A 14,775-nucleotide genomic window follows, 5' to 3' on the forward strand; every position below is an offset into this window, starting at 1 on the left:
TTCCCCATTACATCTTTTAGTTCTTCTCTGAAAGTTCCAATCTTAGCATTGAAATCTCCGATTATGAGTAAGATGTCTCTGGAGTTTGTATTATCTATTTCTTTTTGGAGATCATTGTAGAATAGTTTGATGTCTTCTTCATTGTGACTTGCGTCCTGTGCATAAATCTGGATAACCTTTATGTGTAGTCCTTAGTCCTTTTTCTTTGGTTTTTAGTCTAATTCCTATTATTGTGGATGAGATAGGCTTAATATCTGTTACACTTGCAGTAAGTTTTTGTTTTTATTAGGATTGCAACTCCTTCTCTATGTACATTGTCTCTTCTTCCTGAATAGAATAATTTGCCCTCTGGTATGTTTAAAGCATCCTCCTGTCCAGTGAGTTTCTGAGATTCCTATGATATCCGACTTTATTTTTTACAGATTCTCTTGTAGAATTTGGAGTTTTCCTGCTTTGTATAAAGATCTGATATTTACAGTAGCTATATACTTATCACATTTCGCTGACCTCATAGATTTCTCACCAACACCATGAGAGGCTCGTGTTGACGTGTCAGCTACCCTGTACGCCTCGTCAATTGGATTGGTTGACATAATAACCAATCGCAGCCGCTAAGTGCTGGGTGAGCTCACATTTTGAGCTCACCCAGTCTCGTCTTCTCAGTGGTTTAAAAAGACTAGAAAGCCAAGAATTTGACCCATTGCACCCTCTTTTCAAAGAGCTCAAAGGTGTGTGCATTTTGAAAGCACACCCGGGCTATTAACACAAATGTGACGCAATGTTTACGCATCGAAAAGTGCCCTCTTCATGAAGCATTAGTATATTGTGTTCAATTTTAGAAATCAGGCGAAGTCTGCAAACAATTAGGGGAGTCTTTAACGGGAATAAATACAAAAATATAATATCAATGATACTGATATTTGACGGATGAGCAACACACACTTAGTACACCTGGAATATTCACCCCTGATATATCTGAAATAGTAGTTCTATGGACAAATTTTTCATATGCTGTTAAAAACTTAATTTTTAAGGAGAAAAATCTTACTTGTCTGTACTATCAACTAACCTTGAAAACTGGTCAAAAAATTTCTTCAATTCTTAAATTATATTATATTTTTGCATTTAAAAAAATTCTTAAATGCAAAAATATAATGTCGGTGATACTGATATTTGACGGATGAGCACTGCACACTTAGCACACCTGGAATATTCACCCCTGATATGTCTGAAATAGTAGTTCTATGGACAAATTTTTCATCTGCTGTTAAAAACTTAATTTTTAAGGAGAAAAATCCTACTTGTCTGTACTATCAACTAATCTTGAAAACCGGTCAAAAAAATTCTTCAATTAGAACTCAACCAAAAATCACCTTTCTTCAGATTGTTCACCACAAAATTTTAAAAGGATAGAAGAAAGTGATAGGCATATGCCAATTTTAATTAAATTAAATAACATCAGGCAAAAACAATACAACTATTATTAATTTGACTTGATTTAATTTTTAAATGATGAATGACAAGTGAAATATATAATAAGCAAAAATGTATTCTTAAATTGTACATATTTGGTACAATGTATTACAATAAATAACTTTTATTATTAAAAAGACCAGAAGATAAATAATAAAATATACAAAGAGCCAACAAGTTTCACTAGCCACTGTCTAGCATTTTCAAGGCTGAACTGGTGTGAAAACAAATGCGTTGAGTTACATTTCAAAAAACATACACTTTAGTAACTGTTAGGCCGTTACATTTGATCATTCTGTTTTGAATGAAAACAGAATGATCAAATGTAACGGCCTATTTTGAATGAAAACAGAATGATCAAATGTAACGGCCAAACAGTTACTAAAGTGTATGTTTTTTGAAATATAACTCAATGCATTTGTTTTCACACCAGTTCAGCCTTGAAAATGCTAGACAGTGGCTAGTGAAACTTGTTGGCTCTTTGTATATTTTATCACTTATCTTCTGGTCTTTTTAATAATAAAAGATATTTATTAAAAATGTATTCTCTCAATATTAATTTTTAAATAACACTGCAATTAGAATTAAGAAACAGAAATAACTTACTTCTACTTCCTGACCCTCTGTAAGCTCATCATTACTTTCTCCTTCCTTCAGAGGTGGTGGAGGTAACCTTACTCTATGGAATGGAAACTTACTTTCTGGTTGCCAGCTAGAATGAAGTACAGCTATTAAGATAAATTTTCTACCAATTTTAATGTTGCAATAGCAATTGCAATATTAAAATGTATATCACAAAAAGCATGATTTCATTTTAAAAAACATATAAGTGCTTCCATAGCACAGATACAATCTGGCTAGAGAAATTTGGATTCAAAGTGCATCTAAGATAAGATAAGAGTTAAGGGAATTTCAATAAACGTAAGTTAGCTGGTATTATAATGACATGGTTTATAATCCCAGAAGGTGATCTCAGTCTGCCTCAGAAAATAAAAACTGACATGCAATTAACATGCACTAAGAGATATTAACAAATCACATGAACTGCTCTGTCATTATTTAAATTAGATTACAATAAGCCAAGTTACTGGCCAACAGCAGGCAAAAAGAGCAATTCCATCTTTCTCAATACCAGAAAAGAAATTCTTTGTGGAAAAAAATAAAATAAACAAATAATAAATTAGTGGAATTGAAGGTGACCACATGTAAATATATTATATCTACAATATTATCATGTAAGTTTAATTAGTCTCCTAACTGGCAACACCTGCTATGAATGGTTGGTCAAATGTTGTGAGCCAGACCTCATTATGATTTTATTATTGCTGATGGTTATCTCATACCTGAATATGTTTCAATTATTATCACCAATAAATCTTGTTTATGAAATTAAAAATAAGATGTTTGCTTTATTAATATATATATAAAGGCCATGGATCCATTTACAGGCTGGCCTGGGTTAGTTAAATTAATTCTTTCTACAAGCACATCACAAAACAGAAACATGTTAACTGAATATAACAATCAACAGGAAAAATTATAATTGGTCTCTGACCTTCAGGAATGTCCATACAGAAATTTTAAAATACCTTTTTAAATAATAACCTTTTAACTGTATACCATATAAAAAATAATGAAAATATACTGTAATTATAGAATTAAATGTATATTGCATAAATTACAAAATGGAGAAACTATTTGTTACAGACATCTTTGAAGACACCTGTATGAACAATGCTGACTTTCCTTTTTTTCATCATACAATTTCTGATGACTGACAACAAGCATTGCCAAAATAACATGCTTCTTTTGATGTTAAGATCAGCATCCATTGCCTTTTGTTTGAGGTTCTCTGTGATATGAATGAACAAATAATATATCTGCTTCTGATGGAACATACTTAGACTGGCAACAGGCAAATGCTTCTTTATTGCCTGCCTAAGGGTCAGTAAGTTTAGCACATGATTCAAATCTTTTTTTTTTTTTTTGGCACATAAAAGAAGATTGCATTAACTGGAAATTTACATAATGTAAAAGTAATATCCTAGGTGGGCTACATTATAGGTCCGTGGCCATGGACCTAGGGTATAGCACATGCAATACCACAGAATGTATAGCAACAACTAGCAGTGTTCCAACACGCATGCAGTAACGAATTTATCATTTGTATTCTGGTTTATCAATTATTTAACAGTTGTGAAGTTATCAAAAACAGCTAATATGTGCAATTAACTGTTAATAGGCTTTTGTTGAGTAAAACTTTTATGTACCATTACTCCTGATGATGTAAGTCTTATGACGCACGAAAATTGTCGGGTTTTAATTGTTTATTTTTAATAACTCCTTATATTACAATGTGGTCTCAATGCCGGAAACTTACTACAGAAGTATTTTTCTTGTTCCATACAAGCCTATTTGGAAATGTGAGCTCATCATCTCCACAAATTCCTCTGGATAAACTATTATTTATGTATGGTTCTCAGATATAGAACATCACCACTCAATGTACAGTTAATATCAACAACTTTTGGGACAACATGACTTCAACAGAGAGAGAGTTTACCCTTGAACAATGCGAGGAGTTAGTGGCATCAACCCCCCCCCCCCCATGTTGTTTAACAATGTGCATATAATTTCTGACTCCCCAAAAACTTAACTACTAATAGCTTACGGCTGATCGAAAGCCTTACCGATAACAGTCGATTAACACATTTTGTATGTTATATGTATTATGTACTGTATTCTTACAATAAAGTAAGCTAGAGGAAAGAAAATGTTATTAAGAAAATCATAAGGAAGTGAAAATACATTTACAGGAATGTACTCTGTATTTATTGATATTGTAAGTTTCGTCTGTTTACAAGATGAATCACGTCTGTCAGCACTACCTACATCAATATGTCTTATATGATACAAAACACTGTAGATGTTTTGTACTAACACTAGACATCAAAAATGAAAAGATAACTTAAAAAATAAATTATTTATATTTATTTACAGGTATAACGATTCATGAATTGATAACAAAGCAGCAGCAATGACTGTTTTATGGTAGGCTAGCCTATACACTAATGAATGAATCATTATAAATTTCTCATTTTATGAGAACTAATTTAACTAATTAATAACAGTTCATTTTATGCAGTTATGATTTAATACTGCATCTTTACGTCTGTTTACATTTCTCTCAAATGCCGACATGTACAGTCTAGCATTTGTGAGCACAAGTTTTGAAATTTAAAATTTTTTATATAATAGATTTTTACATATTTTATGGTAGTAAATGATAAAAGACTACTATCTACACATATTTGATGCATTCATGACATGCCTAACTTTTTCTTAATGCGTTCGATATTTCTAGGCTATGCAGTTCGTCTGCAAGTTCTTTCAAATTTCGCAAATCTCCAAAAACTTTCCAATATATTTATTCAAATAAAATCTGCATTCTTCAAGGGTTAACTATATATATATATATATATGGAAAGATTAGATTCCTAATACTGTCATTCTTGAAGAAAGCCAGCAAAGATCTCTAATAGAAACAATTCAGAAAAATCAACTCAGGTAGTTGGGAGACCAACTTATCCATGTTGATTCAGTGCACCTGCTCTCTCTCTCTACAAACCAACTAATGAACATAGAGGAAAGACAAAAAAAGCAATTTAGGCAACGCAACAAGTAAATTATTTTTGATAATGAGACTCATCAATCATCTGACATTTGCCCGTTGTCACATAATGAAGCAATCTGAATCATTTTCATTAAACAGACTACCTCCCTAAGTTATTTTTATATGCATATTTCTGTATGTCTCCCTATTCATACTTAAATGATGACAGGTACTTCAGAATGCAAATGATTTTCTCTCCATTCCTGTCTATTTTCACTCTCATGGTGGTCTTTTTATTGCTAATTTTCATTCTAAACAGCTATTATTCAATTTAGTTAAAGAATGAATCCTGATTATCTGCAGTGGATTTATTTAAGAGTACAACATCATCTGCATAAAGCAAAGAGCTAAGTTTGATATATCTGATTCTGATATCAGGTTTAATACTAGTTTCTTTCGTAGTGTGAGCCATAGTGTTAAACAAAGAACAATAATGGAGATACTAAGCATCCTAGTCTTATATCTGATTTTATATCAAACCATCTTCCACTCCTTTTGTTCTAAAAGAAACTCTAATTGATGACTTACAACTAAAATATAGACTAGGTACTACTCTGTATAATGTTCCATTCATCCCATATACCTGGAGTGTTTAGAAAAGCTTTTCTCTTGGCAATGCAATGTGTGGTTTTTTTTTCCCTAGATCTACCAAACTTAAATACAGATCCTTCTTATATTCTCACTATTGTTATATTCACTTGACGACATAGTTGATTTCTCAACTATTTTTTGCAAAGTGAAAGTCTTTATGGATCTTCATATTTCCTTTTTTTTATAGAAAGAAGCTATAAGAGCTCTACTCCAATCATCCATAATCTGACCTTCTGAATTATATAGTGTAACGTCATCTTTAAGTGGGAGATTAAAAACTTCACTGCCCAGTGTGAGACCACCACCATACTTACTGGAGACCTGAAATGCTTGGGGAAAAAAAAGTTCATTTTTTGGTCTCTAGAGCAGGATTTCCAGACTATGTAAAAATAAATAGGAAAAAAAATAATAAAATCAATAAAAATAGAAGAAAAAAAAAATCCTCAGTCCACTCATGGTACAAATGTACAATAGGATTGTAAAAAAAAAAAAAAAAACCTTTCATGGCTGGGAGCCATTAAAAAAAAAAAAAAAAAGCAGTTTTTGTTAAATATGTGTGAACACACACACAAAAGTTCAATATTCTGTTGGATTACAAGCTATCAGTGAATGCCAAAGAAACTGATGGAATGAAAGCTACCATAAATGTGAATGCAAAGAACTGCATGAATAATGGAACAAAAACAAACGAGAACATGGAGTAAAAGAACATGCAAATGAAGAAATTAGAGTAAGAGATTATGAGAGTTAAAGAAAGTAGGAATGAGGAAACAAAAGCAAAAGAAAGGAATGGCAGAACAAAAAAGTAAAAAAAGCAAAATTGCCAGAATTCAAGATTTAAAGAACAAATTGTCCCAAACGAAAAATGAAGTGAGGATATGCAGTTATATTAGATGTTTGGTGGAAAGGAGTGAAAGAGTGCAAAAGGAAAGAATGAAGGCAAACAGAGAAAAAAGGTGACAAATGACTCAAGAACAGCAAAGGATGGAGATTCCATTATTGGAAATGTGGTTAATAATAGTTCAAAAAGGTCTTTTTTCGGGAGATAATGATAAAGATAATTGATAATTTGGTTTAGATATGAAAAGTAAACAAGCATGAGTTAGTGGTGATTGTAGGAAAAAATGATCTGGTTTAGACATAAGAATATGTAAGGGGGATTATCAGAAGCTATTGAGGAGAGTGAAAGATAACAGTGCAGTAAGAAAGGTAAGGTAATGTAAGATATGATAATGACGAGTTGAGATGGAGAGAAAAAATCATGAATGGTATACTGACAGATTTGTGTGAGAAGGGAAAGTGCAGTCTGCAAATGTGTGTGGCATGTATTTGAGAGAAGTACTGCTATATACAAAAACAACAGATTGAATTTAAATGGTTTTTGGTGTGAGTGAACTGGAAAGACAGTTGCTAGAAGAAAATACGAGTGACGAGAACAAGAGAGGAAGTAAGACATGAAGTGAAAGATTAGGAGATTGGAATGGATGAGATTGAAGTGCTTGTTAAATAATAGTACCATGAGAAGTAGAAATGGGTGGGTGGGTGCACACGCACACAGGGGGGAGTCATGGTGAACAAGGAGAATGGATGTTGGAAGTAGTAGTGACTATATGTATGGGCTCAGCAGAGGAATGAAATGGCCCTTGGGATGCGAGTAGTTGAGCATGAAAGCTGTGTTCAAAAAGGAAGGTCCAGTCAAGAATTTAAAAAAAAAAAAAAACGTAGAGGAAAAAAAGATTTATTATACATTAAAATACCTACATATATATTTTATTTTTCCACATAGCTGCTACTGAATTCCAGGCATTTTGGGTATCATAAGGTATTGAAGAGATTGGTAAGAGCTGGGATAAAAAATAAAAAAGTGGGTTGATAACAGCAGTATTCTATGCATTTGTCAGCATGAATTTTTAAAGGGAGGTAATGTTTTACCTCTTCTTTAGATACTATAACAAGGCGACAAGGGAGATGAACATACAGTGGAATACTATTTTGCAAAGGCTTTTGTTATATTGCCACATTACAAATTGGTAACTGGAGCAGATGGAATTGGATAATAGATTAGTGAGTTAGATAGGCAACTGGTTCTCAGATAGGTATCAGCAAATGGTGTATGGGAGTGCAGTATCCCAGAAGAAGAAAGTCAGTTATTTAATTTGTATATTAATGATATTGGGATGGATTTAACTAATGATATATAACTGTTTGCAGATGATGCAAAACTGATGTGGAATCATGCAGAGATTGTGATGCCTTACAGGAGGAATTAAATAGATTGTATGAGTGGGAAATAGTTTGGAAATGCCAGTTCAACTGCAACGTGTAAGATTCTGAAATTTGGCTGACAACAATGGGGTGCAAAGTATACACCGGGTGGGAAATTTTCAAGGAAATTGAGGAGACAAGAAACCTTGGCATGTTGGTGGACAAGGATCTGAAGTTCAGAGGTCACACTGCACAAGTTGTGAAGTCATTACATCAAATTATTGCAATGAACAGGAGGACCTTAACGTGGAAATAGAGGTTCTGGCTCGATTGAATTAGGCCTTGTATGGATCACTGTATACAGATTTTGTCCCCTGGTTTTCATGGTGATGAGGATATATGGGAAAGGTTCCAGAAAAGACTAAGGTGGTAACTGGTTTCTGGGATTCTAAGAGAAACAAATTAAAGCCACTGCACATTAGAAATGAATCAAGTCATTTTTCCCTACTACTTGATATGAATTTCCTACCACCCTACTGTTAATAGTATACTATCTCTGATGGACAGTGTTCAACAGAAACAAACCAAGGTTTCATATACAAGTCATTTTTTTTTTCATGGAAAGGCATTATGTTTTTTTTTTAATGTCAATCCCACCCCATTAAAAAAAAAACTGTTAGCCTAAAACACATTAATAATAGTGGCATGGATGCACTAAAAGTTAAATAATTTCTTAGCTGTGCTACATTTCTGTGGCACAGTTGGAAGAACAACACTGATTGGAAAAGAATAAGAAACCAGGCAATGAATTTTACTGTCTACTTTCTCATATGAGGTGATTACAATCCATGGCCTACTGGTTGGAGCACAGACATGCTATCTACTCAGCCAAATTATTAGTATATTTTTCATAGCAATATTTTTTGTAGAGAAAGTTATGAAACTATCTCCACAAATTTAAATTTGTCGTCAACAGAGTTGGATGATTTACATTATGAACCCTATTGTTATACTTAAATTCTGTGATCTCATAAAAATGCACCATATCATACTGTAAGGGATGTAATGCTATGTTTGAGGAAATCATGAGCAAAGAAGATAGCTAGAATGACAGGATGAAAATTCTGCTGTGAATAAACAAGTTTTATTTCTTTCAATTATTCCATATACTTTCATCTTATGAATCTTTAGGTTGTTAAAAGCTTGAAGATTTTCAATAACTGATTCATTAAATCCTGATCCACTTACATTCTCCAGGGTTTTTTTTGTTGAATCCATTTTGTTAGAATAACGTAAGTAGAGGGTAAAAAACCTGCCAAACTCCTTAAAAAAAAACACCCTCCCTCCTGAAACATGGAATCAGAGCAGTATACAAACTTCTCAACAAAGTTTCTACTTTATTCATCGAGGATTGCAGGATCCTCAGGTGTCTACAGCATCCCCTGTGGGCGCAGAACTCAGTATTTTGAGCAGACTTTGATTGAGAGGGGGGGGGGGGAAGAGAATCCAGAAGAGACAACCAAAAAGTGGACCAGCACAATAATGCCAAGGAAGAAGAAAACTTTTTACAAAGTGGTACAACTGCAACATAACTGATGTTATGATCTTGCATAGATTTTGGAGCATTGTCCATCGATCCATCAGCATTTATAACAGAAATTGCCACAAAAAGCACCTCTATTAACCTCAATGCATGCGACTGTTCCGGTACTGGAGGTCATTTCGTTTCCTGTCTTCACTGATAGTTTATTGTTCAAGTGCTTTTAACAATGCTAGTTTGGGATAGCGACACATAAAACTTATAATTTAGTGAGTAAATTTATTTGCATTCCAGTTTCTAGGTAGTTTTTTTGTTCCAGAAATTTTGACAAGAAAATGATATTTCACAATCAGATATGAAAATATTTGTAGCGAAGGCATTAGAGAAGGTAGCTAACACAGAGAAAAAAGTAGAAGTTGGTCATCGTTGAATATCTAAACAAAGTAAAAAATTATTACTAGACAACAATATTTGGAAAAAATTTGGAGGCAGATCCCTGAAGAAAACACTCTGAATGATTCAGTCAGAAAAGCATGTAGTGAAGTTGTATGCAAGGATTAAAAAAAAACATCAGAACTCTATAGTGGACTCAGGAAGTTAAAGAGGCAGTCAAGAAAAGAAGAAAGTGTATCGAAAGTTTCTTAGCAAGTAGCATGTGCTCTGCAGGAGCACGTCAGTAGTGTCCGTCGCCTGTGTGCAAAACTTTAGTTGGTGCCCCTATACACCCCCCCCACAATAAAAAAACACTTTATAAAAACATTATTTTTAATATTTAATGTCAATAAAGCGAGTATTTCGTTTTGAATTTTATCTCCTAAATAGGACAGCATATTTTTAAAGTCATGATCATTAGCTACACATCGCGTGTGTTCCGATATAAAAGGATCAAACTTTTCTAACATCTCAATGCATTTTAAAAAATTGCCATTGTTGCGATTGTAAAGTTTATTACTTTTACCACGAAGAGCTAGATTTTGTGTGCCTAAAAACTGTACTACAAAAATTATTCTTTTTATAACTTCAGGCCAACGTTTCCTTTCATTTGGAGCATGAAAGGAAACGTTGGTGTGCAAATGATCAATACAAGTTGTATTTTTTAAGGATGTAATTAATTCTGTCCATTTTTTGTAATTGTTCAAATGATTTAAATTTTTCAAAGATGTTGCCTTTATTCTATATTCTGCTGATAACAGCAGAATATAGAATAAAGTTAAAAACTGCAGCAGATTTTCTTATACAGTGGAACCTCGTTTGTCAAACATAATCCGTTCCTAAAGGCTATTTGGAAACAATTTGTTTGAAAACTGAAACCATTTTCCCATAAGAATTTATGTAAAATGGAATAATCCATTCCCAAATCCCCAGATGATTGCTTATTTAAACCTTTACAATAGTACTTCATGCATAAAATCGTATATAAAAATAATGAAAATGCATAAAATCTTGCATAAAAAGAATAAACACAATAAATAGATAAAATATGGATGAAAAAGGGTGATCTCTTTCCACAAAACTTTGCATCTCACCCTATTTCACACACATTTCTTTGATCAAAGAACTAGGAATCCTCCCTTCCTTCCCCTCTCTCTGAAGACATTTCTTCAACCACCGTCTTTTGCTGCTCCTTCTGAAGGTGTTCCAGTTCTTCCGTGGTGAGCTCATTCCCGTGATCCTCCACATCAGCATTGTCAACTTCCAAGCCCATGCTTTTGCCCAGAGACACAACATCATTGACACAGGCTTTGTCAAGAATATTAAGCAATGGAGGATATTGAAGTGATTTTTTTCCAGAATTCTCTGAGTGTTAATTCTGTGTCAGAGGTAACTTCAAAACACCTTTGAAACAGTGCTTTGGTGTAGAGTTTCTTAAAGTCCGAAATGACCTGCTGGTCTATGGCCTGGATTAGAGGAGTCGTGTTAGGGGACAGGAACTTCAATGTGATAAAAATCAAACTCGTCCCCCAGGCCTGGAGGGTGAGCAGGAGCATTGTCCATCACAAGAAGGCATTTTAATGGCAAATTTTTTTCTTGAAGGTATTTTCTCACATTTGGGGCAAAGACTTCATGGATCCACTGAATAAGAAATTGCCTGGTTACCCAAGCCTTACTATTAGCACCACTCGTACCAGGGTTTTTTAAACAGGTCATCATGTAATCGCCTTGCTTTTTCATAGATTACAGCCTAAGAAACAATCGCCGGCAGTAACTGTTTCTCGTTTATCCAAATCAGCAACAATTTTTCCACTTCTTCAATCGTCCGAGATCTTTGTTTAGTAAGAACTTTCATTCCTTTTGCAACATCAGCTCCCATGATCGCCTCTTTATTTTTGAGTATTGTACAGATCATTGATATCAGCATACCGAACTGCATAGCAACATCCGAGACACGAACGTTATTTCCATGTTTGGATAAGATTTCTTTTTCACCTCTATCGTGGTTCTAACAACTTTTCTTTTCTCTTTGCTGCTATCACTATCCTTCTTCAGCCCCATGGTGACTTATTTAGTAATAATTTATATATATAAAAAAAAATCAAGAAAAGGCACTGCAAATTCGGGCAGGTGGCTGGATTGAGAGGAGGCTGCAGTGTGACGCTCTCCCGCGTGGTTGCCGGTTTGTCTGTTTGGGAACTGATGCGTTTTGGGTTCGGAAAATATGTTTGAGAGCCGATTTGTTTGAGATGAGAGGAATTCGACAACCGAGGTTCCACTGTATATGTTTAGAGCAAATGCGAATTTCAACAAGATTAAACAAATTTAAATGCGCATCATCCTGTAAACAGTAAACTCACGCTAGTTCAAGTTTTTACTTGTTTATGCTAAACTACTTGTTAGAACTAGGATCAGAATAAAATAAATCTTAAGGAATAATAACAAATAAGTGATTATAAAATAAATAATTTGTTTAAGACAAATCTATAAAATAGAATTAAAATTTAAACAAAATGTAATTTATTTTGATATAATTAATGATTAACATTTTTTTAAAGTTTTCCTCCTCGCCTGAAATCTTTGGCACCTTTACTCTCCTGCCGCCTGCATGTGTCGCACATATTGCTGGTGCGCCCCTGGTGTTCTGAGAGAATACAAGAAAAATGTAAGAAAGAGAAGGAATATGGGAAAATTACTTAAACAGAAGTCACGAGGAAACCAGTACGAATATACAGTCATACCCTGACTTATGCGGTTTCTTATATGCACGTATTCCCATCCCACTTCACACCTCAACACTAGTCGTATCTTTCCGGCGCCGGCTGCATTCGCCAGTGTCGCACATGCAGTGAACAAGCACTGACGTGTTTCGTGCGGTCTCCATTCATACATGATTTTTATAATCTACAAACCTTGCGATTGTTAATTTTATGTTCTTGATAAAAATTTTATCACATAAAAAATAATAATGACGTCCAAAAGAAGCAAGTCCGATTCTTCTACAGCTAGCAAGAAAAGAAAAACATTGACTTTGGAAGCAAAACACAACATCATTAAGGATTTTGAAGGTGGAATGAAAATTTATGAGCTAGCAAAGAAGTTCGATCTACAGGAATCCACAGTAAGAACAATCATAAAAGAAAGGTTTACAGATTTGAGGACATAGATTCTAACGAGGAACGAATTGTAGCCACAAGGCAAGGAATAAAAAAATCATTGGCTTGCTATGAAGAAATTTAGCGTGACAAGAAAAAGACATTATGCCATCAGATGAATCTATTAGATTTTATGAAACCATCGACATCGAAATAAATTTTTTTTTATGTACGAAAAACTACAATTATGATTATATTTCTTAAAAAATATGTGTTTTTGTAAACCTTTGGTCCCAATTGTATGTTTGTATATATAAATTACATACAAAATTATACCCCGATTTACGCGAATTCGACTTGCGCACTTTTTGTTGGCACCACCTACCACGTAACTTCGGGGTATGACTGTACACAATAAATATCAGGTGGGTGGCAAAATATTCTTGTGGTTATTGAAAAAAAGATTAGAAATAGAGGAAAGTGTGTTATAAAAGGAATCAAGGATAAAGATATGAAAATGAACATATTCTTGATGTCTAGAGTAAATATTTTGAAAGATTTCCTTTATCTGCCTTTAGTATAACAATTTCATCATTATAAAATAAACTTTTCTGAGTTTCTTTCTCTAAAGCTGTGATTATTTTCACACTTTCATACTAAAAAAAAATAAAAATAATGAAAAAAAAGATGACAACAAATGAAAACAAGAACTTCATATCCTATTTCATTTCTTCCAAAATTTATATTAAAAAAAAAAAGGATTGAAGAAACTTCTATTTTCTGATGAACCGCTCCCCCATGATAACACAGAAATTAATTACAAAAGCATGATATATGTTCCATATGTTGTCAATGCAGCAAGAAAAATAGCCAAAATATTAAAGGCAGTCAACAACAAAATGGAATTCAAACCAGTCAATGCCTAACGAAGCTTTCTATGCTCTCCTAAAGACAAAGTTCCATTTTATGAACATCCAGGTATATACAAGATTTCATATTCTTGGGAAGATACATGCAGGTCAGACTGGGAGAAGATTTGAAATCCACAGCAAAGAACATATGGGCAAAGATGAAAACAAATGGGAAGAAAAAAGCAGACTTGTAGTGCACATCCTCGAAGAACATCACATGGTAAATTGGCAAGCATCCTCGATATCATACTTCGAAGAGAATTACTTCAACAGGTTGTTCAAGGAAGCCTCCAAGGTCAATTTGCTCAAAAGGCACACTGAACAGTAATCAAGGAATGATCCTTCACGACATCTGGAAATCATTAATTAACCTGTAAAATTAAAGACCTGTCCTATTCCAGCAATCACACACGGTATTTTTTGGTGTTTTTTTTTTTTATTTATGTTAAGTAACATAAACTACATCCCGATGATGATGTTAGTCATATAGACAGTGAAACTTGTAGAGGAAATACACCTATATAAATAAACAATTGCATATGAGTTAAAAACTGGTTATTACCAATCAAGCAAATCTATTCTTAGTGAATCACAAAGTATCGTCTTGACAGGGATACAAAGAAACATGTACGTTCCTCAGAAAAACTTAAATGCAAGAAAGTATTGCTTTCCAAAAGACTTAATTTCTTAAAAAAACTGCAGCAATAACTATAATTCCTGCATTTTTAAGGATGAAGGAAAATACAGATTCTGCTAAAGCGCAAGCTTTGCTCTTTTGTAAGCTGAAATAAAAGACTAGATCAGACTTGTTCTCAACTGAGCAAAATGCATATCACCTACATTGTACTTTGGCTA

The 14,775-nt window shown here is 33.6% G+C and overlaps 1 protein-coding gene across 2 annotated transcripts in view; it reads right to left on the minus strand.

Annotated features, from left to right (window-relative positions):
* The window catches only part of LOC150093418 (RNA-binding protein FXR1-like), a 272,912-nt gene that overhangs the window by 185,514 nt on the left and 72,623 nt on the right, over positions 1-14,775 (minus strand). For both annotated transcript variants that reach the window (XM_090413280.1, XM_090413279.1), the window contains exon 4: positions 2,080-2,185. In XM_090413280.1, coding sequence (XP_090269406.1) covers positions 2,080-2,185 — 106 coding nt within the window. The remainder of the gene's footprint in view (positions 1-2,079; positions 2,186-14,775) is intronic.

This window comes from Typopeltis vanoorti, chromosome 24, assembly GCF_054136105.1.
Source record: "Typopeltis vanoorti isolate ZY-2024b chromosome 24, IOZ_Tvanoo_1.0, whole genome shotgun sequence".
Classification (NCBI taxonomy): domain Eukaryota; kingdom Metazoa; phylum Arthropoda; class Arachnida; order Uropygi; family Thelyphonidae; genus Typopeltis; species Typopeltis vanoorti.